This window comes from Corylus avellana, chromosome ca11 (genome assembly GCF_901000735.1).
Source record: "Corylus avellana chromosome ca11, CavTom2PMs-1.0".
In the NCBI taxonomy this organism is placed as follows: Eukaryota; Viridiplantae; Streptophyta; class Magnoliopsida; order Fagales; family Betulaceae; genus Corylus; species Corylus avellana.
In genome coordinates this window covers 21,976,035-22,000,807 of record NC_081551.1, presented here as the reverse complement: position 1 = coordinate 22,000,807, position 24,773 = coordinate 21,976,035, and the positions used below count along the sequence as shown (strand labels likewise).

At 36.7% G+C, this 24,773-nt stretch overlaps 4 protein-coding genes across 7 annotated transcripts; 2 read left to right on the top strand and 2 right to left on the bottom strand.

Moving 5' to 3' along the window:
• Positions 1 to 413: 413 nt before the first annotated feature.
• On the bottom strand, positions 414 to 5,859 carry LOC132165331 (protein trichome birefringence-like 16). 4 transcript variants are annotated; one of them, XM_059575852.1, is made up of 6 exons: positions 5,410 to 5,859; positions 4,820 to 4,971; positions 4,058 to 4,192; positions 3,453 to 3,695; positions 2,645 to 2,840; positions 414 to 1,809 (listed from the first exon to the last, which is right to left on the bottom strand). In XM_059575852.1, exons 2-6 carry the CDS (start codon positions 4,968 to 4,970, stop codon positions 981 to 983), a joined length of 1,554 nt encoding a protein of 517 aa, XP_059431835.1. In that variant the 5' UTR covers position 4,971; positions 5,410 to 5,859; the 3' UTR covers positions 414 to 980. The 4 variants fall into 4 exon arrangements, with proteins under 4 accessions (XP_059431835.1, XP_059431836.1, XP_059431833.1 ...); XM_059575853.1 differs by having other exon boundaries at positions 4,058 to 4,186; XM_059575850.1 differs by having other exon boundaries at positions 4,058 to 4,270; positions 5,410 to 5,858.
• Positions 5,860 to 7,066: 1,207 nt separating this feature from the next.
• On the top strand, positions 7,067 to 11,749 carry LOC132165332 (methylthioribose-1-phosphate isomerase). The gene is made up of 9 exons (XM_059575854.1): positions 7,067 to 7,316; positions 7,853 to 7,908; positions 8,542 to 8,700; positions 8,922 to 9,021; positions 9,189 to 9,331; positions 9,468 to 9,573; positions 10,915 to 11,053; positions 11,150 to 11,418; positions 11,504 to 11,749. Exons 1-9 carry the CDS (start codon positions 7,251 to 7,253, stop codon positions 11,570 to 11,572), a joined length of 1,107 nt encoding a protein of 368 aa, XP_059431837.1. The 5' UTR covers positions 7,067 to 7,250; the 3' UTR covers positions 11,573 to 11,749.
• A 1,376-nt stretch (positions 11,750 to 13,125) lies between these two features.
• Positions 13,126 to 22,541, top strand: LOC132165472 (ATP-dependent DNA helicase Q-like 3). Its single transcript, XM_059576056.1, has 20 exons — positions 13,126 to 13,514; positions 13,582 to 13,689; positions 13,866 to 13,873; positions 13,964 to 14,047; positions 14,366 to 14,506; positions 14,612 to 14,646; positions 14,888 to 14,971; positions 15,253 to 15,341; positions 16,140 to 16,292; positions 16,371 to 16,467; positions 17,488 to 17,491; positions 17,610 to 17,759; positions 17,856 to 17,948; positions 18,034 to 18,099; positions 18,192 to 18,325; positions 19,478 to 19,572; positions 19,678 to 19,805; positions 20,009 to 20,115; positions 20,341 to 20,751; positions 22,454 to 22,541. The coding sequence occupies exons 1-20, from the start codon at positions 13,364 to 13,366 to the stop codon at positions 22,467 to 22,469; spliced, it is 2,154 nt and encodes a 717-aa protein (XP_059432039.1). The 5' UTR covers positions 13,126 to 13,363; the 3' UTR covers positions 22,470 to 22,541.
• LOC132165473 (protein STRICTOSIDINE SYNTHASE-LIKE 4-like) lies at positions 20,658 to 23,037 on the bottom strand. The gene is made up of 6 exons (XM_059576057.1): positions 22,534 to 23,037; positions 22,223 to 22,441; positions 22,052 to 22,119; positions 21,709 to 21,945; positions 21,472 to 21,604; positions 20,658 to 21,371 (listed from the first exon to the last, which is right to left on the bottom strand). The coding sequence occupies exons 1-6, from the start codon at positions 22,735 to 22,737 to the stop codon at positions 21,099 to 21,101; spliced, it is 1,134 nt and encodes a 377-aa protein (XP_059432040.1). The 5' UTR covers positions 22,738 to 23,037; the 3' UTR covers positions 20,658 to 21,098.
• Between the last annotated feature and the right edge of the window lie 1,736 nt (positions 23,038 to 24,773).

Sequence of the window (24,773 nt, the reverse complement as noted above, 5' to 3'; positions counted from 1 at the left end):
AAATAAAAAGTGGATAGCTTTGGCACGTCAGCATATTAGCGTCCTTGTCACGGAAAGTTGACTTGAAATGACATTATCAAAGCAGCAATTTTTAATGGCAATCATGCCGACCTTTATGAGTCATGGCTTTCCATAAGAGTGATCATGACCACTTGATCATCATCACAAAGGAAAGGCAACCCGGCCAAAAAGTTAGATTATAAGGTCCATAACATATTGAAGTCTGCTGCAGATTCATTCTCCACTATAGTTTAATGTCCTCCTAGTGGACAAGATCACAGCTAAGATATGGACAATCTCATGTAACATTACAGCTCAGAAAAATGCCAACAAATAAAATGTATTCTTTTCGCCAAAGGGGCTGAGAAATCTGATCACCAACAGGGATAGAAGTATTTAAAATTGCGGGAAGATAACTCAAAATAGCAAACGCAAAATACTATCATGAAGAGTATCTGGGATTTAATTTTGTATGAACATCTATAAGACACAGGAGTACATCACAAACTTCAGAATTGCACAATACTTTTTGTTCCAAGTCCAATTTTCTCTCCTCTTTGCTCCACTACAGGTGTTTATTTCTTTCCGTTTTCTTTACTACTAACATTAAATATCGACTAATCTGCAGAAAATCCAAAATTCACTTCAAAGGAAAGGCATTCTCTCACTTTATAGTGGCGTTTCTCCTGCAAACTCCAATCCAGGAAGTGAAGTGCAAATAGAAGAGAGAGCATCTACCAACATGTAGACCACAGGAATTTCTATGGTCCGCGTCACAAAAAAGAACAAACCTATGAACCATTTGGATGCAATTTTGTCAACAGATCAAAGTTGGCATATAAGCTCCATTGTAGAACTCGGCCAAGTGATAACTCCCACACCATGTTAGTGCATCCCATGGAATAGTGTGCCGTTCAGAACCTTCAGATAGCTCTCTAAGGCACACCATGGTATTCTTTCTTCAGCACCTATTTTGTTGATTAAATTTGTGTAAAAAGGATTTCATTCCATGTATCAGGAACACCAGGTAGACACCAATGCAAGCAATCTTGCACTCCTGATCTGGCGCTTAAGCTGAAGCGGGATATATGACCCTCGTCTCTAATCTGGGAAAGAGCTGTTATGTCCAAGAGCTTAACCCCAGTTCCCTTCGCTGCACCTGCAGCACTGGCATCACTGGACTCATCTTGTAATACTTCCTTTCCCACTGACATAGGAGTAGTATTGTCACAGCTCCCACCAGTGTTCCAGTCCCCACCGACAAAATGCCTAGGTGAGATGGTCCTGTAGAAGGCTTTCAACCCCGGATACTTTGGCAGTTGTGAGTTCACCCAATTGATGCTACTATGAATGGTGAAATTTTTGGCCTTCCAAATCATTGCTAACTTCCTATCGTTATTTGGCACACCACCAATATGCATAATCCACTTGTTAGCCTTAAGCTTTCCTCGATTCCAATGGTGTCCTGTGTTGAGTACCAGAACATCAAATTTGTGAAGATATCGATGCAAGAATGCTGGCGGCCGATCAAGGTGCATGGCATAATGAGTATTTGGGTTTGTCTTATTAATGGGTTCCACATCACAAAGGCTCGATGACCAGTAGTAGAGTATGGTTGTATTGGTGCTCAGGAAACGATACACCCAGCCACTAGGGCGAGTATCACCACGAGCTTGGGCTAGCCCATACTCCTGTCCCACGTCTATGACATCATGCCTCTCCTTGCCACCTGTGATCATGCACATCAGAGACTGGAACTGCTGCCGGCCCAATGAATCTCCAACAAAAGCTAGAGTTTTGTCTTGCATCCTGAATACAACAATACAATCATCATAAATGTCATATACATCTGGGCCATACATAACAAAGCAAAATGTAAAGCAACCATTTCTATAAACTGTATATGAAAACCCTAAAAAGTGGAAGGAGATGGGGGGGATGCATGAACATGGGTACTCTGAATTGCCTCCAAGGGGAGAGGACAGAGGAGAAAAGAGAGGGAAAGAGGAATCAGGGGCTGCCACTGGTGCAAGAGGGAGGGGGGTGTCAAGACCTGGTATGCCCAGCCGAAGAGATCTGCAACTCAGGCTGATCAGTGGGCCCTGTTGCATTGAGCAGTGAGCTAGTACCCTGACACAATTGAAGCATTAATTTGACGTGCTGAAGAAAGGTGGAATCTGAGGTGGTGCAAATCACATTTTCCTGCCAGGTACTGACCCACGTCAAGAGTAGAAATGGTGGCAATAGTGTGTGTTGGCAGGGTTGAGCAGCTTATGTTTAATATACAAGGTAATCTTAATAAAAGCAAATATATCTAAGAACTAGATCAGTACTTCTATCACTAAAACAATATTTCTAGGATGGTTAAGTGTCCATATGCCTCAAACAAATACTACCCAACTTCTAGGAAAAGATCTATCTACAAAAATCCAGTACTTTAAACGTTTGTTTAAGCAAGCATAAATTACATCTACAAGTAAACAGTCATAATAGAATGGTTTCTTCTGGCATAGATTAATGTGCCCGGGCCAGGCCAAAAAAGAAAGACCAAGCTGTTAACTTTTGTAAAACAATAGAGAAGTCTAACCTATTGTATCAAAATAATAATAAAATAATAATAATAATAATGATGATTTTTACATACTTTCTCAAGAATTTAAACCCTTCAAATTCTTCCATTTGACAATTTTTAGGCTGCCACCGAAGCTTCTCATAGGCAAAATCTGTTCGCTGTGTCAACCGGCAGGCCCACGCGCCAGACAGCCATTGCTTACAATCATGCCCAGAATATAAAGGCCGGTTATTGTCTGGAACCCATTTTCCTTTTGCATAGTTACAAGCTGGAGCAAGGTCAGAAAAGACGCAATCATGAATCAGTAATACTGGCAAATTCATAATTATTTGGTTCAACAAATAAGTGCGAGAAAATTAAATCAGCACAGAAAACACATGATTGATTCTTCTACTATGAACATAATGCAAGTAATTTTCACAATAGTGAGCGTAAAAAATAAAATATGACAATAACACATTATGTCAATTGGTCTAAGAAAATGGTGTCAACAGCTCGGCACCAAATACGTTTTAGTGTCCTACTGTTATCTATACTTTCCTAACAAGATTAAGTTGTACATAGTATTCAAATGATAAGGCAACCTTTCAAACAGAAGCAGCCAATTTAGATTTTCCAAATCAGGTTCAATAAAATCTCTCTTAACTCTCATCTACCTTAAAATTAGGTACACTCAACTATGATGCATTCAAAGGAAACTCAAAATGTCTACATTGACGACATGTGTGCAAATTTTCTCTAAGGTAACACACCTTGAACAAACTAGTCATTGTAGATTCTATTGATCAAGTGCTCTGTAATTTTGAAGAGTGTTGCTGTGTTGGAACTATAATTCATGAGACCCAACTACTAGTATTATAAATATAAACACAATATCTACCTTGATTTTCTGTACGCATTGTCAAATTTCTATCATCTTTTCCCTTCACTGGAGAGCTAGCATGTGGGGACCTAACAGGTGCTGCCATAGCCACTTCTACTTCTTTTAAAACTTGTTCTACTAATTGTTTATGTTCTCCATCAACTTCCCTTGGACTTGAAGGACCTTGAGGGCCGACAACTGTTTCTGGCCTCTGGATCTGCTTGTCTTTTGCTTCTTCTTCTGATACACTTGTATGGATTTCTGCATGAGTACAAAGATTCATATATCACGTCATCTAGAATGTATAATAAGAAAAACACTTCAAGATTCCAGTCAATTTCAATGTAGTAGTGAAAACATAATGGATATGAAAAAAATCCATTCAGCATACTACCATTATAAGGAAGAAAAATCTCCAGCAAAGAAAGATTTACATAACTACTACCAGTCACGCTGATCTGTAGGCTATAGAGTTTTATAATAAGAAGCACATGTAGGGATATCCAATCAGTAAAGCTGCCTACCCTAACAAATGCATATCAAACATAGGACAAACAATACGGCACTTTAGCCCTTACATCAATTTTTTATCCTCAAAAAACAAAAGAAAAGCGAACGCTTGCCTATGTTCTGATCTGTGGTGGTTACTGAATTGCTGTTAATCACACTCCTCTGATTAGACCTTTGTGCAGAACTCATGGGAGCTGCTTCATTCAAAGGTAATTCTTCTTGGTTGTTTACGATCACTTTTTCTGCAACTAATGACACATTTTTGCCCATGTATATTAGTGATTCTGGAGACACCAAGCTAGGTAAAGGTTTACTCACAATAATATCTGCAGAACAAGCACAAATACAAATAAAAAATACAAGAAGAGAAATTGTGAACAAATCAATACTAACAATTGCAATATTACTAGTCCATATCCCTTTTAGGCTACTGAGTTCAAGGAGTGGCTATTCATTTCATTCAAAGAAGAACTATAATGAAAGACTCCTTGCACTACGAGGATCACCTATCCTTCTCGAGCAATCACTCAGATTTATGCCCCCGGTTTCATCATTCTTCAACACAAGATACACTGACAAATCCTCAACCATTACAGCTAAAAGATAAAAACCCATATGTATAGGCATTAAGCTATGCATTTTTATTGCGCCATCAACTCAATATGTCTATAGACCTTTGATGAATCCTGAGGAACCTCTCGAATAAACCCTGATGGGTTTCATTTTAATTTAAGTTTCTTGTAATTTTAGTATAGTTTATTGCATTATCACTAACAACCCCGCTTCCACTTTTTCATCTCAGTACTATCAGTAACAACAACAATAATAGTAACTATGTTTATAGAGAACTGAATATGATTAAACTGAAGGCGAACCTGGGGACAGCTTCAAAAGGGGTGGCGGTGGCATCAAGCTAGTAAGAAGCGCGGTTTTCTGCCACGCCCATATGAAAAAGGTTGTGCACATAAGAGCGATGGTAATTAGAGAGAGTTCTTTACCCCTCAATCCATAGAACCCTCCCTTCATCCTATATATGCACACCACAACACAACGTTAAAACTCGTCCAAAATACACTTTCTTTTTAAGTAAACACGTTATTAACAACAGCAGGTAATATACAAATAAAATACACTGTTGTTTATAATTGACCAGTTCCAGTTCCAGATCAGAGAGATTGAAGGTAAAGCATTTATTCTAATGCTATTTTCCCAGTAAATTTGCCATATTTATTAGCATGCAAAGGCAGATCAAATACAAATTAAATTTTTTTTTAAAAAAAAAGAGAGAGAGCAAACCAACCACAAATATAAACAATCCGACTCTGAAGTTCGAAGCCACCGTCAGCTAAATAAAAATCCCACAAAACAAACGCAAAGCCGACAACGGATCCAAACAGTTCCGTATAAAATTAAATAATCAATGAATTATACAAAATCTTTGGACGCTCCAGAGGAAGAGATTTACCTCGTGTAGAGTCACAGAGCCCCAAAATTCGCGAATGTCCGTACAAATATTTACCAAAAAAAACAAGGTGGAAACAAAAAAGAACGATCTTTGAGAACAAAATATTTGCGAACCAGTTTAGAGAATGTGTAGTTTGAGAATGGAGGAATTTGAAGAACACCGCCTTGGTATTTACGGACGCGCAAAGAAAGAGAGAGAGAGAGAGACGTGCGAAGAAGAAGAAGAAAAGGGACGCCAATGTCGCAGAGAAAGGCTTTCAAAAAAGGGTTAGACGAGGTCCAGAAGGTTTAGGCGCAAATCCATATGGAGTAATCAATCAGTTTTAGTTAATCAACGTTATTTTCACGCCCCATTAAAAGTGTCGACGACGACGGCACCGATAAGGGCTCTTCCTCTGCTGCTGCCCAGTTTTTCCGCAAACGACGCGTAGATTAACTAAAAGAATTTCAACAAAAATTGCTACAAAAATTCTCTCGTGTAACTTGTTCACACGTAGTTAAGCATGCGATTGAAGCCGGCCAACCACTAAAAAAAATTAAAATTAATACCCTCTAATTCCATGCTAATATATATTAATAAGCTATAAAAAGAATAATAGGTATACTATATATTACTACTCTAATAGCTATTGTATTTATGGTTTATTTGGATTTGTAATTTTAAAAACATATTTAAGCATTTGACAAAATCGTAGTTTGATTTTTAAAATCACATATTAGCCTTTTAAAATTGTACTTTAAAAGAAAACACCTTCTTACCAATGATTTGAAAACACCTATTTTTTGCATTTATAAGTCGCAATTTTTTTAAAAATCCAATTCCAAATAATTCATTTTTTTGTGATTTGGTTTAAAATCGTATTTTTTGTCTATGAAGTCACAATCCCAAACGCAACATTATTACCTTAGCAAAATGAAATATTTGTGAGATATTAGTGTGATATATAGCATTTATATTTTTTTTTATTTTACTATACTAACATGACAATATTTGATAGTCATTAGATTTTTTTTTTTGAGTAATATTATTCTTAGTCTTCACACCTATTTCACATCAACTAACGGTGTGTGTGTGTGTTTTTTTAGGAGAATCTTTTATATTCATTTATTGAAAAAAGATCAAGAGTATAAAGCTCTTATATCAAAGAGCAATACTAACGTTGTGTGTTTTAAGTGACTTTACATGTCAGTTACTTAAATGAAAAAAACAAAACACTTAAAACGTGTTATGTTTGTTTGTTTGTTTTTATTTTTTTTGACATGTCCACACAAGGGAAGGGGAAGAGGAGAGATTCGAATTAGTGACTTCTGCTTTATGAGGTGTGGTCTATAAGCGATTAAGCTATCATTTAGGAACTTAAAACGTGTTATGTTAACCGGTATAAAATAAGCGTGATAAATAAATGTGAATGATATATTATTTTTCATTAAGAGTAAAATGTGTGTCATATAGACTTGACTTTACATTTTTCTCAAATAAAAATTAATATCCTTTAATCATATATTAACACATATAAAAAAAAAAAAAAGAAAGAAAGTAAAATGATTAGAAGAATAGCATTTCCAACTGTGAAAAGGCACTTCTCTTATCTTTCCTTTCCATCGCATCAAAAACTATTGAGAATAAAAATAATAATAATACAAAAAAATAAAAAAATAAAAAGAAAAAGAAAGGTTCATTTCACGCCGAATTCTTGATTCTCCTCCTTCTTTTCCCTGTGAAATCCCGGCATTCCAATATGAGAAAATTGAATCTCAGAGTCGCATAACTAGTTTTACCTGTGAATTTATGGTTCAGTAGTTCGAAACGTTGTCGTAAAAAAGTTGAGTGGGTTGTTCTTTATGGAACCGGTCAGCTCTCTCCAGTCAATCTGCTACAAGCCTGGTTCGCTTCAGCTTCTCGATCAGGTCTCTTTCTCTTTCTCTCTCTGTGTCTTACTTTGAATCAAATTAAGCACGTTTGAAAGCGAAAATTGATGACAATAACGTGTTTTTTGGTCGTTGAAAACGTTTCTGTTTCTGGGTTTTTGTTTTCATTTTCAGTGGAAATGGGAAGCAAACTCATTTTTCTGTTGGCTGAAAACGAAAATGGTACTTTTGAATTATACAAATGGGGGACCAAAATAAATATGAAAAAGATTTATTTATTTATTTTTATTTTCTTAAAAAGAAAAAGATATAGACGTTAAAACGTGTATTATAAATGAATGTGACCATCTGAAAATGGGTTTAACATACCGAAATTAGGACCATATGTGGTTTGAATGGAAATTTGGTAGATAGCAAATTTCGGGTCTTCGCTGTTTTCTTCTATTACCTTTGGTGCATTTGTTTTGGAATGGTAAATTCTCTTGGGATTGAATTTATTCAGACAAGTATACAATGTTTTGGTCCGCAAAAGTTGAATACTTATTCTATACTAAACAGTGCTTGTTGTTGAACAGAGAAAGCTCCCTCTGGAAACTATATACTTGGATATCCAGGATGCAGCGGATGGATGGTAATATGTTATAACTCAATCTAAATTGCTTCTTCAACTCTTCATCGGGCATTTTCTTGTGTGCTTTTGGACACATGAGCTCTGAAATTTTGTGATATACTTGTTTGAACATGACTTTGCCCAATAGATGTTGAAAAACTATATGGACAATGGTGTGGTTTAAGATTGTTTAGTCTAAATGTGAAGTAGGTCTTAAGTTTGGCTGCCTATGATATGGTAGCATACTATAAGGCCAATAATTAATAGTCAACTAACATTTTCTCTGAAAAAAGAAAAGATTGATGAACTTGGGCATTCCTTCGAAAAAAATTTCTGGGAATTAACTTAGTTCTGTACACACAACTATTAGCTTCATCACCCACTTGATATTGTAACAAGGAAATATTTTTTTGGTGTATATTGAATGCCAATAATTAGATTAACTGTTACTGCTTAACAGTTCCTGTTTTCAGCAAAAATAAAACTAGAAATCACCATCAGCGTTCTGATTTTACAGAATGCAATCTCCCTCACTGGTTCATGCTCTTCTTGACATTTCTTTTTGTCACCCGTTTACATTTGTTGAGTCCTTTAACATCCTATGTAAGTCTGAAATATTCAAATATGTGAGCAACATCTTGCATAACTTCTCAGGTCCGCAATAAGGGATATGGTGGTCCGTGGTGCACCTGCTATTGCTATTGCAGCAGCCCTCTCCCTTGCAGTAGAAGTATTCAATTTAGATAATTTTAATGGGACATCTGATGATGCTGCTTCCTTTCTTAACAAGAAGCTGGAATATCTTGTCTCGAGGTATTTGTTGTGAATCTGATGCCCAGCTTTTTAATGGCATTGTAATCTCGTGTATTGGTTACAACCGTAGCTGTTCGTGTAGCTGTTAATACACATAAGCTTGTTTGGATGTACTTTGTGTTATTGAACTCGATGGTCTACTTGAGGCTATTGAGTTTGTAACTAACAAAATACTTTTGTGAGTATTGAGCAATAGCTGATCATCTTTCATGTTTCTTCAGCCGCCCAACTGCAGTGAACCTCTCCGATGCTGCAACAAAACTCAAAGAAGTTATATCAAAGGCTGCTGCTACTGCTTCAGAAGCACAGAGCATTTTTCAGGTAGTAAATATCTATCTTAGGGTTTGATGAGTTAAATAGTAGATGAAGCCCGAAATAGCCAATTTACTTTTTATTTTTTACTCCTTTGACTTAAGCTAGAGTGACTGGAAGTTGAAGCTGCCTTATTACTAATCTTCCATAGTACTTCAAATCTTTTAATTTTATAGGCTTATATAGAAGCTGCTGAAATCATGCTCAAGGACGATGTTTCTTCAAACAAAGCTATTGGGTCTTATGGGGCAAGTTTTCTTCAGCACCAGCTGAAGAACTCCAAGCAGCTTTCTATTTTGACCCATTGCAACACGGGCAGGTATTCCCTCTTCTATTTCTTTTTCGTTATTATCCTGTTAACCACATAACTCTCTCTCTCTCTCTCTCTCTTCTTCCTCCTTTTCATTTGATCAGCTCATAATATTTTTCTGACTGAGTTTCATTTGTTTTGCCAGTCTTGCAACAGCTGGATATGGTACTGCCCTTGGTGTGATCCGTGCTGTTCATACTGAAGGGTTGTTAGAAAGGGCCTATTGCACTGAAACCCGTCCATTCAATCAGGTGACTACTTAGTTTGTAGTTCTTGATAGTCTTCAATAGCAGAAAAAACTTAAAAGAACTAAAAATAGGAGCATTGTCTCCTCGGCAAGTAGAGTTACCTCCACTAAAGGATCTACCCTTTCATGATGCAGCATGATAGTGAAGAAAGGGTTTGAATCCACAAGGAAAACGTTAGAATTGACTAGAAAGTCAAGAAACTCTTAGAGAAATATTATTGATGAAATAGAATTTGATTTTATTGTAACAGCATAGGACCAATTTAAAGGTTCCAGAAATCTTATTCTGCAAGAAAAATCTTCCTAAAAATGATCCTATTTAATATACTACTATTTAAGGACTCTAATTTGATTTAAAAAGCCCTAAAAATACTTATCAATAGGGAAATAAAATCATACTTAGAAAATCCAAAAATTCAATAACTTGAAATAAAAATCTTCAAATGACAAGCAAGACAGCCTACATCATTTTCTCTGACCGTCACAAGCTTGGCTATGGATCTGTGTTGAAATCTTTGCACAGTTGGAATGTACAAGTTTGGTCTTAAAAATGTCAGGAAGTGTAATGACTTGGATTATTACCATGATCTAATAATAGAATTTGGTAGAAGTGAATCCAGTTACCACAATGAGGCTTACAATTGAATCCTTTGGGTAATTGTTTAGTGACACATGGTCAGAAACAAGGGACTACATATATTTTGTAGTCCTGGCTAGAAGAAACTCAATATTGATACAAACAACCAACAACATGTTATTACTAATGTTCTGTATGACAGCTGAGGTTGTTATCAATAGAATAGCTGGATTGTGGTTTGATGCTTGCAATACAGATATTTGTGTCCCCTTCGAGCAAATGACCTCTATATGTCAGCTGAGGCTGTCAAGCACAAAATGTTGTGAATAGGGACAATGCTAACTTAGTTACCGCTTGGTTGTTTCATGGAATATATATTATTATGCAGATTTTGGCTGGTTTGTCTATTAGTGGGGAATCTCTTTCATCCTAATGAACAGTGGTTTTTCTTTCCAATATTAAGGGCTAGAAGTGCTTATGAATGACTTAAAGTTAAAGAAAAAAAGAGAGAATCTTTTCTTTTATCCTGAATGGAGTGAAAGTTGAGGTTAGGACACATTCTTTGAAGTGGTTGTTGTGAACAGAACTGCGATAAAGTATTGGTCAGGATTGTTCTTGCATACGAAATTATTATAGGTCTATGACGTGAAGGGTAGGTTATTGAGATATTGACTTGAATTTATTAACCCACTTACATTATAGTTTTTTTTTTACCGGTTCAGTGTCCAATACCATTGTTCATATGTTTATTTCTTTAACCATCTCCAGGGATCCAGACTCACCGCTTTTGAGCTGGTGCATGATAACATACCTGCTACTCTTATAGCAGATTCAGCGGCAGCTGCCTTGATGAAAGATGGACGAGTGGATGCTGTGATTGTTGGAGCTGATCGTGTGGCTGCAAATGGTAGTTTAATGCAGTTAATCATTCAACTGCACTAAATTATTTTGTCTTTAGGTTCTATGGGCTTTGTTTAACCAATGTGTTTTAATCTAATTGCAGGTGATACAGCTAACAAGATTGGAACCTACAGTCTTGCCTTGTGCGCAATGAATCATAAGATTCCATTTTATGTGGCTGCACCTCTAACATCCATCGATTTATCCCTTTCTTGTGGAAAAGAGATTGTTATAGAGGAAAGATCCCCAAATGAATTGACACACACGCGTGGAGGACTTGGGGAACAAGTTGCTGCATCTGGAATCTCTGTCTGGAACCCAGCTTTTGATGTCACCCCTGCTAATCTGATAGCTGGTATAATAACAGAAAAGGTCTCTCTCTCTCTCTCTCTCTCTCTCTCTCTCTCACTTGCATTTTGGTTGTATGGCTGTCTGATGGCTTGTATTCTCTGAGCAGGGTGTCATTACAAAGATAAGAAGTGATGCTTTTGACATAAAGGATTTCGTACAAAAGGTGGATCAGTAGTCTTGTGTGCGGTGGAGGCATCACTTACTTGAGAGTATACCCCCCATTGTTAAACAAGGGTATCGACATAAACAAACTTAGTAGTTGATGTGAAAAACTAATGTACTTTGAGGTAAAATTTGGTACAACCTGCTGTAACACATTCAAGGATAATGTCATTGTCAAAATTTGTCTTCCTGTCATCATCTTAGAAGTTACATGCATAGTTTGTTTGGGTTCTGAGGCAGCTCCATTTTCAAACTCTCATGTATCAGACAAGTTTGATGCCTTCATCAAACCAACTTTCCACTTTGCATTAGCTCTTAATGAAATACTATAGCAGAATGATTAATTGGTGACAAATCTTTATCGACAATCTTTGACGAAAGAGTATATTGCTCAAAATCATAATATAACGATAGGGGAAAAGTTACATAGAGCTCTCTAGAAAAGTTTACTAATTAGAAATTAATGTTAACCACTCATATTATCATTTCAAAAGAACTAGTTAAATTATAATTGGAGTTCATTGAATTGCTCTTAAATTTTCGTCTCATATAGTAAAGAACTAATGTAGAACTTGTTTCTCATTAGCACATTTATGATTGGAAAAAGAAAAAATGCAAAATCAATCTCTAGGGTTTTACTGAGTTGCAATAACTTCTTGATAACTATTAACGCCCTTTGGTAAACAAAATTAACAAATAGATTCCTTCCACTAATTTTCATCCAAATTTTTTAAGAAACTGTCAGTAATCACCAATTGTATTGTAACACATGTACCTTGTAATAAAAATAAAATAAAACTTTTTGAGGGTGTCATACATAAAATTTAAAACCCGCTTAAAGGGATAGCAATTCAGGTTTATGGGTCATGTTCGCATCTTGTCGAGTTATAAGTATACGAAATTGTATGAGTCAAATTATAATTCGACCAATTTAATTAAACAAGTCAAACTCATTAACCATAATTCGACCCATTTAAATAAGTGGGTGACTCGATCCGACCCACACAACTTGTTAAATAAACATGTAGGCCCCGTTTGGTTCGCGGATTAGACCCTTGGATTGGACTAGCTAACACTAGGGCAATGAGTGCAGCGCCATACAAAAAAAAAAATATTGACAAAAAATATTATTAATACCCTAGTGTTAATATTTTTTGTTAAAAAAAAAAAAGAAGAATGAAAGTCCTTAATAATATAAATTGTATTTATATTATAAGGGTATTTTAGGAAATAAGATCACAATACAATTCCATTCACCAACATATTGCACTGTACCAAACGAAGGAATATGATTAAGTAGTCTATTTCAGCGTTACAACCAAACAAAAGAATAGGATTAGCTAATCTATTCCCAGTGGTAGCTAATCCTTTTCCAATGGACTAGACAATCCGCGAACCAAACGAGGCTTATAATTCGACCAATTTAATTAAACAAGTCAAACTCATTAACCATAATTCGACCCATTTAAATAAGTGGGTGACTCGATCCGACCCACACAACTTGTTAAATAAACATGTAGTGTTTGGATGAGACAAACATGACCCATTTCAACTCGTTTAAACACATTATTTTTGTTTTGAAGAAAAGCTGAACCAACAACCCATAGCGGCAAAATACCGCCCAGAATAAACTGAGCTCCACCAAGACCAAGTCATTCAGGCCTTAGAAACCTCCTCCGATTCTTTCTTGGTTCGAGATTCCCTCTCTGGCTCTCTGTTTTCCGATTCTCACAACCGACCAAATCAAAGAAAAGAGCGAGAAAGCGGTGTCGTTTTGGTTGCAGAGATTCGCTAGACTGCGAAAATGAAGAAGTCACCGTTGCCACTGCAACACATACGCGGCTCCGAGACGCATGTCCGCGGAAAGGAAGCTCTGGTGAAGCTTCTCAGGTGGCATTTCGGCCACTCTGAATTTAGAGGCAACCAATTGGAGGCCATCGAAGCTGTTCTCTCCGGTCCGTACACTCCTTTCATTTCTTATTAATAGCTTCATATATGATTCATCAAATGATCTTTTTGTAGGAAGGGATTGTTTCTGTCTGATGCCGACTGGAGGAGGGAAGTCAATGTGTTTTCAAATCCCTGCAGTGGCGAAACCAGGGATTGTGCTTGTTGTTTGTCCTTTAATAGGTGAATGCTATTTAATCTTAGTTTAATTTCTCTCTCTCTCTCTCTCTCTCTCTCTCTAGTTTTTAAATAGTTAGAGTAAGCGTAATTCTACGTAACATTTTGGTTGGTTTTTGAATGCTAGCACACAACTCTAACTTGTTGCCTTCAATGCGTTGGTTGTTCAATTTCAATCTCAGCATTAATGGTAAGCAATGGGTATATTATAGACTTTGTTCGATAGTTGTTCTATTTTGGCGATTTTCAGATGTGGGTTTTCGCGGATTTTTGTAATCAGGAAAACCAAGTGATGGCATTGAAGGAGAAAGGAATTGCGGCTGAATATCTCTCTTCAACCCAAACATCTCATGCCAAAAACAAGGTGAATCATATCCTGTTTTTGCTTAAATCTGTCTGCATATATGTGATGTTTAGAAGCTCGGCATAGAAGTGTTGGTAGTTGTGATGGAGAAGAATCTGTGCCCCTGACCTTCAGAATTTATTAAAATAGTTTACGAGTGTTAAGTTAGGTTTGCACCTAATCGGAAATTGGGAATGTTGTTGGTTGTTTTAGATGATCACTTTATTCTGGTTTGTTGTTGGAGACTTTCTGTTTTACGAAAATAATGTCTTGGCTGTTTTGGATTTTGTGTACGTTGTTGTAATTTGTTATATTGACATTTCTGGGTTTACTTTGTAGATCCATGAGGACATTGATTCTGGAAAACCATCAGTTAGGCTGCTGTATGTAACACCAGAATTGATTTCAACACCTGGGTTTATGTTAAAGCTGACTAAGATCTATTCTAGAGGGTTGTTGAATCTCATTGCCATAGATGAGGTGTGAACTACTTGGCGTATATGTTAACTGTATATATGTAATTTGAGTTTTTCAACTGGAACTTAAGGTATTTCTGTGTAATTTGCCTGTTTTATGCATATTCAGGCACATTGCATCTCAACTTGGGGCCATGATTTCAGGTTTGTGGAATATTCTTGCAATGAGCTACAATTGATGGTCTTTCAGACTGGGAAAGAAAAGGCATTTTCTCTCAGTGATTGGCAGTGTAACCATGTCATGTTCTTTCATTTGTTTGACATGCCCAAAATTTGTAGTTACCTTGTAATAAACATGAAAATTGTGTGATGATCTCTCTCTCTCCACCCAGCCACACATAATGGTTATTGTTCCTCTATTTCCTTACTTGTCTACTTGAAACAGGCCTAGCTACCGTAAGCTTTCATCTTTGAGGAGCCGCCTTCCAGATGTACCGATATTGGCTTTGACAGCTACTGCTGTTCCTAAGTGAGTCTTCAAGTTGTTCTCTCTGCAGAAAGAGAGAAATAGAGAGGAAAAAAATTGTCTTCTTTCCTTTTAAGTGATGTCTCTGGATTCCTTGCATATTAATACAAATACTTGAGTTTCAGTACCCCTGTCTAGAAAGTAATTGATATGTGTTTTTAGCCTTGTTCTCCTAAAACTTGCAATCAAAGTACGGCAGAAAGATTAACATTTTTCTTCTTCTTTTAATCGTTTATAAAGAGCACATAGCAATATTAATTCATTTATTGTTTCTTATTCTGCAGAGTTCAGCAGGATGTGATAGAGTCCTTATGCTTGCAAAACCCTTTAGTCCTAAAATCCTCTTTTAATCGTCCTAATATATATTATGAAGGTGGGTTCTGCAAGCTTGACTGGATGCAAATCCAATTTGTTTTGTGTACCTCAACTTAAACTATATAGCTGTGATAAACTTTTAGCGTCCATTATTTGATTGTGACTTCCCAACTTTCCTTTTTAATGTGTTTCCTGATGTCTTTCCTCAATTGCATGCCTATGGTGACAGTTTTCATGCCTATGGTGGCATGATGTCACAAGATGGTGTATAGAACCAGGTTTTTGTGCCCCAAATTATCTTGCTGCAAGATTCTCATGAAACCTCAACTTTCATGGGAAGCAATTGGAAAACCTTAAAAAATGAATCCTGTAAAATAGCTTTTTAAACTAAAACCAAGGATACTAAAGTAATGACCACAGTCGATTGTTGAAGAGGACTATGGGGGGGGGGTTGAGGCGAGCTGGGGTCTAATTTCTCATTATAAGCGTGAAATTTTGATGCGGACTGCCAAATACGAGAGGGTTAACCATATGTATCAGCATCAATCTCTAAACTCAGTGGTATGTGCTATGTGTGTGTGATATGTTGCCACGAGAGAGAGAAAGGGTTGGGGGTGTTAGGCTGAAGAGATAATTCCAAATGGAAAAGAAGTTTTTCATCCATTGCCTTGTAATTAGGAAATTAGGAATTGTCAGAAGTAAACAATTTAGGTATGTAGTTAATTTTTAAGCTATTATTACCCTGCATAAGTTTGATAATGTGGTGTGTGGTTACTGGATTCTCTGAAAGTTTATTTTGCTGTGAGATACAGTTGCTGTGTGGACGTAAATCTTACTAGAGATCTCAATAATGCAGTTCGATACAAAGATCTTCTTGATGATGCCTATGCTGATATGTCTAATCTACTCAAATCTATTGGAGATGTTTGTGCAATTGTATACTGCCTTGAGCGTACAACATGTGATGATTTGTCTGCTCATCTATCAAACAGTGGCATTTCATCTGCTGGTAACTGAGGTCATTTCTGCCCATAAAATTTTACTTCTTGATGAGTTTGACGTATTTGAGTCTTCTGCTGCTTTCCAGCTTATCATGCAGGACTTAATAGTAAAATGCGGACCTCCGTTTTAGATGATTGGATTTCTTCTAAGATACAAGTTGTAGTAGCCACAGTAGCTTTTGGGTATGATCGTCTCTCTAGTCTACACTAATGGAGCCCTTTTATTTTATTTATTTATTTCACTCCTTTCTTGCATTTGCTTATCCTCTGAACCTGTTGGGCTATTTTACACTTTCTTTCTTGATCTAATAATGTCCCACCGTTGCAATATTTAACTTTCACTGATTCTTCTCATTGTAAAGTTGCTTCTAAGAAAATACAAAGTGATGTGGCTGTTATGATTCAAACTCACAATACAATCATATAATTTTCAGCTACTTTTTCACCTAGGTTGTTTTTGTTTAATGGTAGTAGATTTTTTTATTTTTTTATTTTTTTTTCCCTAAAAGTATTTGTTGTTAAGATATTTGGTTTTATTCAATCTTCAATTTGTTTGGGAATTGATTTTAACTTTCTCCAAATGGAGCCTTAAACTATGGAGTAGTAATGCTATAACCGCTCCCGGGAAACGTTTTTTCCTGAAATAATTTTCAGGACGCCATTTTCCTTGTTTTCCTAGAATGATTTTTTTTTTTTTTTTAAATTTTTTATTTAAGAAGTCAAAAAATAAGTGATATTTTTTCGGAATTAGATTTTCCCTTTGATTTTCTATGAAACATAAATGGCGCAAGTTAAGAAGACAAGGAAACTAAAATAATAATGGTTTATCATTTGCTTGTTGAGCTTCTTCTCCAATTCCCACTAAGCATTACTATCTCTTCCTCAATATCATTAGAGATTATAAATCTCGCAGTGGAAAAATTTATACTAAAGCATTCTTAGTCATCCTAATAAATTCCTTGGGTGTCACCATTTTCAATTGGAATAGTAAACTTTGTGAAACTCTCCAATAGGGAGTGACAGTATATGCTCACTGCTGTACTTCATTTGAGCAAAGTCTTTTTCGTATTCTTATTGCTGCAACTTATTGTTTATTTGAGATTGTGACGTGTATTCCTTGTTTTTCTTTCGATTCTCTTTCTATACTTCTGCTTGGAGCTGTTCTGGTCCTTGCACAGTTACTAAGCGACTGATATCCTTCAGGATGGTATGCTACTAAATCACCATCAGCTTTAATGAACCCAGGGCAAATTATATTTCAAGTGTCAGGGCTATTGTTAAGCATATGTCCTCTGCCACTAATGGGTTGGGGGTTAATTTTTTAGGGTATAGATAGAAAGGATGTCAGAATTGTTTGCCACTATAATATTCCGAAATCGATGGAAGCCTTCTATCAAGAGTCAGGTAGAGCTGGCCGTGATCAATTACCCTCAAGAAGTATGTTGTACTATGGAATGGATGACCGCAAAAAAATGGTGACTTTGCTTACTTCAACTCTGCCATCACCTTTTGCTCTCAAGTTGCACGGTTTCACTGTGTTAATGTTTTAACTAGTTAGAACTATGTGGCAGGAATTTATTCTTAACAATGCTGAGAAGAAGAAGTTCCAGTCCTCGAGCTCTGAGGAAGGGTTGTCAAAGAAGTCCCTGACTGACTTCATCCAGGTGACTTTCTAATTGCTTTTGTGATCTCGGAATAAAAGCTCTCTACCAATAACTTATTAGGGTGTCTGGAAACAAAAACATGCAGATGGTTGAGTATTGCGAAAGTTCTGGATGCCGAAGGAAAAAGATTCTCAAGAGTTTTGGGGAACAGGTATTGTACTCGTGTCATCTGAATGTGCTATAGTAGGGTTTATTTCTTTATTAACACTCTAGTTAACCTAATTACTTTCATGATGCAAATAGGTACCTACATCACTATGTAGAAAATCATGTGATGCTTGCAAACATCCAAACCTAGTAGCCAAGTATTTGGAGGAACTCACAAATACTTGTGCTGTTCAGCAGAAAAGTCGTTTTTCTCGAATTTTGATAAGCAGGTACTTTATATTCTTATCATTGTTTTGAAATTTTATCTGCAATGGAAACTTGACCTCAAATTACATGAATCATGTTGGGTATAATTGTTCTGGTAGCTAATTAAATTGACATGTGATTCTTATAGGTAACACCCGTAAGTAGTGGGAGAGAATTCAACTCCTGCCTTACACCCCCCGCCCCCCCAAATCCCTTCTTTCTTTTCTTTTTCTTTTTATATGAGGTAGCTCTACGAAGTAAAACCATCTGAAAGAAAATAATAAAATGCATAAACCTTTGCCATCCAGTTTCTCCGCTATTTACCATGTCCTCATAAGTCATAAAGGTTTAATGGCTTATCTCGTCCATAAAGTTTAGTAATCACTGAATAACGACTGAAAGCTTTGCATAAATTCTCCAGCCCTTCTCATTTTCTGTAACTGTGGATTGGAAACTAATGATTCAAATTTTTATAAACATTTTTTGGAATATCCACAAAGTTAAAAGGCTTCAAAGAAATTAAAGAAATACATCATTTTTAACCATCCAGGTTCCCCTTCACTGTTTACCATCCTCATAAAGGTTTAATGGCATATCTCATCCATAAAGATAAAGTTGTGTGTAATCATTGAATAATGACTGAAAAATAATTTTATTATTATTATTATTATTAAGAATTATTATTCAATAAAATAAATAAATAATGACGGAAAGCTTTGCATAAATGCACTAGCCTTCTTCATTTTCTGTATTTGTGGATTGGAAACTAATGATTCAAATTTTTATAAACATTTTTGGAATATCCACAAAGTTAAAAGATGTCAAAGAAATAAAAGAAATACATCATTTTTAGCCATCCAGGTTCCCATTCCATTGTCATTGTCTACTATCCGCACATAAAAGTTCTGTGGCAAGATCTCATCCTGAAATTTGTAAAATTATGGAATTATGATTGGAAGCTCTGCGTAGAGTCTCTGGCCTTCTTCATTTTCTGTATTCCTGGATTTAAATCTAGTCGTTCAAATTGTTGTAACATTTTTGGGAATATCCTAGTGCATCAAGTCATATGTTCCATAACCACGCCAATACAACTGGCTTACTCTGCACTAGCTATTTAATTTAGATATATGAGTTATATCACAGTATAATTAATTGGCACGTCTTTTCTATTTCAGCTCCTCGGATATTGTTGATGAAAAACAATTCTCTGAATTCTGGAATCGTGATGAAGATGCACGAGGTTCTGAGGATGATATATCTAATTCTGATGGTATATCATCTTTTGTTAATATTGGTTATCTTATTCTGATGTTATATTATTTTTTGTTATATCACACTGTTCATTGTGTCACTTGTTGAGTACCTCCATTGCCAGATGATACCGAGGTTACGGAGAGCCTAGTCAGGTCGAAGTTACCATCAAACTCAGGACTAGAAGAGAAGATTGATTTTTTGCAGCATGCCGAAGAAAGATATTACCAGAATAAAGTTTCTGATAGACAGGTAGAAGCTGAAAAGCTCTTTGTCTGCTGCCTTGTGAACTGTATGTTTCTTGGTAAAATCAGCTTCTAACGAAAACCTTACCTTTTGGAACACTTCTGCCTAATGAATGCGAATACATATGATTTTAACTCAATAGTTTTGAAATTTAACCTGCTTTGGATTTGTTCTCCCTGTACAACTACTTATTTCTAGTTTGATGACAGATTAATAAACTCGACAAGAAAGTTATATCCGAGACTCTGAGGGAATCAAGCAAACAAAGATTACTAAATGCACTAAAGCAGGCTCAGCAGCGGCTTGGCAATTTGACGTATGCTCAACATTCTGCCCGCTTGGTGTATTTTTGTTTTCTTTTTTAATAATAGGCATAGGGTCCGTTTAGATTTGCAATTTAAAAATATGCGATTTGAAATGCAATTAAGTATTGAGTAAAATCGTAGTTTGACCTTTAAAAATATGTGATTTGAAATTTCTGCAGAGGTGAGCAGTAAAGATCGTTTAACTGAGGTCCTAGTGATCATCATGTTTTGTGCAGGATTGAAGTGGAAACATCTGCTTGTTTCCTTGAAAGTGAGTGCTACAAGAAATATGGGAAGTCTGGGAAATCCTTTTATTATTCACAAGTGGCGAGTACTGTCAGGTGGCTTTCAACAACAAGTTCTTTGGATTTAACAAATCGGCTTGGCACCATTAGCAGCTTCCCCTCCGACGACATTTTGTCTAAAGCAGAGCCTGCTACGAGGCCATTGCTTGTGTTGGATCAGGGACCAACAAAAATCACGGGGGAAGAGCTGTATGACAGTGCTAGATCTGAAACTTCTCTATGTGCTTCCCCTTGTACAGAGCTTCCAGCAATTCCATCCTTCTCGGAGTTTGTCAGCAGCAGCAGAAAGGCAAACGACAACCGATCTAAAAGAGATCCGGAGAAGCTAGAGAAGAGGATGAGGTTGCAATAGGTGCAATTTTTCTAGTGTCCTTTTTCTTCGTTGATTGCTTCTCTTTCTTTTTTTTTTTTCTTTTTTTTTTTTCAACTTTCCAGCTGTGACGTTTATTTTACTGGGTTATAATTGAAAAGGGTTAGAATGTGTTAAAACTTAAAATTATAAGGCGCGCAAGTGCATTCTTAACCATGTGTATATAAGCTTTTAAGCACCGTTCTCTTACAAGCTGATTTTCAAAGGTAATTTCTATCAAACCGATTTTATCCATCAATTTTCCTTATGGTACAAAACAAGTTACAGTTTCCTTCATTATCTTCTCTCCCTTGCAAATAGTGCATGTGCTTCTTGAGCATTATGCGTCTTTCAAGGGTAATTTCCCAACAAAGTTGGAGTTCAGACTTCCCAAGTACAAATGATCCTCAAATTCAAAGGCCGCCGTCACGAAGGTCATCACCTTTCCATTTGGGTCATCAAATTTCCTGATTATCGTGCCATCAGCAGCCACATTTACAACCGCTGCTTTCTTGTATACGCCAGTTACTAGCTCAACCAGCTTTGGAAATGTTGCTATTAAGTGTTTGGATGCCATGGAGGTGTGCACAAACTCCATCCCATTAGAAGCAAGCTGCAGCATACAAATCATTCTAGTTAGTTTTGGAAAAGGAAGTCCTATTTTTCTCTGATCAACTAGACAAAGAAAAGCCCCTCCAAAAAAACAAGAATACCTGAAGAAGAGCGATCCAGAAAGATCCATCCGGGGCAAGATTGATGTTATCAGGGCCACCCGGAAGGTTCTCTACAAAAATCTCTGTTTTTCCTTTGTTCTCTCCTTTCAGCCAATACTTGAGGCACCTAAACCTGACCCAAAAAGGAGAAATAATTAATCCTCCTCTTTGAAAACAGAAGAAATAGAGAGCATGAAGATGCTGCTCCCATGCATGAAAGTCATCAACTCTTTTTACCTCCATGTTTCACAGACCACCAGATAATCTTGGTCCCTTGAGAGTGCAACACCATTAGCGAAACCCAAATCATCAAGCAAAATCGAGGTTTCACCTGATGATGGATCGTACTTGAGCAGCTGCCCATGAGGTTTTGCCTCCAGTACGTCTAGATACCAATTGTGGAGTCCAAATTTGGTGCTTGCAACGCTAAAGTATAGAGTCCCATCCCATGCTTCTATAACATCATCTGCAAACCTGTTTCAACAATTCAACTTAATTATTGCTGACTCTTCTTTTACAGACAAAAACTAATGTTTTGTTAAAAGCCTCAAAACTGTTTTTAACTTGAAGAATATTATACTTTATTTCGGAGCCGTTGACATGCGAAGCAAGAACTGTGACGCCATCTTCACTGACCTTAAGCAAACCCTGCATATATCTAATTCCAATCAGTTACTCTGTATGTACTCTACTCTACTCTACTTCTACTGTGTTTGAATTGAGAGTACGTAATATTATAATATATATTTACCTTTTCAGAATCACATACAATGAGATCACCTTCACCTTCCTTTGTTATTGTGATTCCCAGTAAAGTATCACTGTTTGTCATCTTCCAATTCTCCAAAGACCCGTTTCTATGCAATCTTTTGATCCACCCATCTCTTGTAGCTGTATAGATTATACCCTCTTTATTCACACAAACGTCTTCTGGGCCTTTCGCAAATCCTTCTCCAAGTTTGCTAACCCTCTAATAATATAGGTACAAAAAGGAGTAAGCGACACTTGTAGTAAGCCGTGAGAAGCTAGAAGAGTAGAAGAGATACGTGTCAAGTAGTTTACCTGCAGTTGGTTGTTTGTGGGAAGAGAGGAAGCTGAAGATGCACGCGGCAATTCAAGCGTTCCGGGAGTTATGGGTGAGAATAAGAGGATTTGGAGCGAAAAAGCAAGCAAACAAGCTAGCAGGAAGCTTGAACATGCTGGGACACAACGGTTTGAGGTTCTAACATGAGCCGGTAGGTAATCTTGATCTGTCGGTGCTTGCATGATTGCTTAAATGAAATCCTGCCTTTGGTTTTGAGATGTTTTTGACCTTGGCTTAAAGATTTCTCAACCTTATATATCCACAAGTCAAACTCAAACCTGTTGAAGATAATTAAGGAGATATCTGAAGATTGAAAGGGTTGTAATTCTAATATTAGACAACATCATAACAGATTTGTTTATTTAAAATACTCTGTTGTAATCAGCCATGTTTCTTGCTAAAGTTGTTTGTAATTTATTCTATAAATAGAATAGTAAACCCACAATTCAAGTGGGCTAATTACAGACAAATTACTCGTCTTCATCTTCCTTGTCAGTCCCTATTCCCATTATTTTCCATTTTATTGTCCTGCACCAAAAGGATGGAAAGAGAATCATTTTGCATGCTGCTAGTAATAGTCTTTAATTCTTATTGTCACAAATTACACACAATCCTCTGTGGTTTGATTTCATCCCATGTAAAAGTAAAAACTGCTTTCTTTTATTTTTTATTTTTTATTTTTTTTAATGTTTTTAAGAGTGTTTTGTGTATTGAGTTGTTTGTTTGTTGTTATTTTGAACTTGGGTCTGGTAGGATATGGACTTGTCACCTCAATGCATGGGGTCATCTTGGATAAGCTTTCTCCGTGGCAGATTGGTGCGAGTCTACAAGCAAAAAGCTCTGGTCCATAGCTGCTACTCTAGCAAGTTGAAAAAAGTGAAAACTATTGATGGAATCATTATGGGGCCTGCCATATTATACATAGCAGTCTTCCTTTCTTGTGAAGACAGAAGACAACAACACTGTCAACTTCGCATATACTAATTACCTTTAAAAGCAGATTAATGCAGAAAGACAATGCGAGAATGCAAGTGGAAAGAGAACAAAAACGTGATTGTAACAGATCTGATATACAACCAAATCCTGATACATGATCTTCATCTCTAGTCACCTATCTCAACAGGAAAAGATTCCTCCACTGTAGCGAAAGGGGTTAGTTACCCAAGAAGCCAAGACTAGTCCCCAACTTGGTCAGGAAGAAACCACGTACGATTCAAGCTTTGTATTGCCAATTGTTTAATTTGGTGTCGCATCAGAAGAAATGGCATGGATTGCACATGGCTCATATCATCATTCATCACATACCACCCTTTTATCTCTCATTGAGTAATGTCCTTTTCCAGTGTTTACATGAATGAAATTACCTCCCCACGACTACTTGTTCTAGCGGTGATCCTTTTCTGATTAGGCAGAGCCGCAGGCAGAGTCTTTTATTTATTTGTAGGGTCAACCACCTGTCGCCAAGGCAAATAGCGGACCTACGTTAACGTTGTATGATGATGATCATGTCTGGTGTATTAATGGTATTTGGCGCCTCTATAGGCATTCTCACTTGTTTGGATTCTAAGCTCTAGGGACTGCCTCAAGAATTGCTGTTTCCATCTTTCTTGAGTTGCGTGCCAAAAAATCTATTGAGCTAGACCATTTATTTCCCTATTTTCAAATTTTGTTTGTTTTTTTTTTTTTTTTTCACCGTAATATCTATATTGAGCGTGCCGTCTAAAAGACTTACATTAGTCGGTAAGAGATTCTTAAGAGGAATGAAAATGTATAAAACGAATTAAGGACTTAGGACTTTATGTATTATAATAGACTCCTATTTATAGGAAATGTGGTGTAGTATTCTAGGCCACGTGGCATCGTCTGATCGGAAAACATCATGTTAGTACGGACGTTTTCGCTTGAGTATTTGACATCCTGACAGTACGGGCTGCCCTATCTGGGCATCCGATATCCTCAGTTCGAATTATCCTGCCTGAGCATTCCTCCTAACCCGTGGATACTAGTCCTCGCCAACCGATAGGCGCAACTCAATCCAAAGAATAAATAGGCTTCGTTGGTCAGGTGTGACCTAAACTGAAGCCTAAGTAAGTCCTTGGTAAATGGTATCACCATTAATAAAAATTTTACTTACCAAAAAAAAAAAAGAAGTGTGGTATTTTGGCACATTTTTGAGTACATGTTTGTCGAGGGACACCAACACTCAAGTGGGACAACC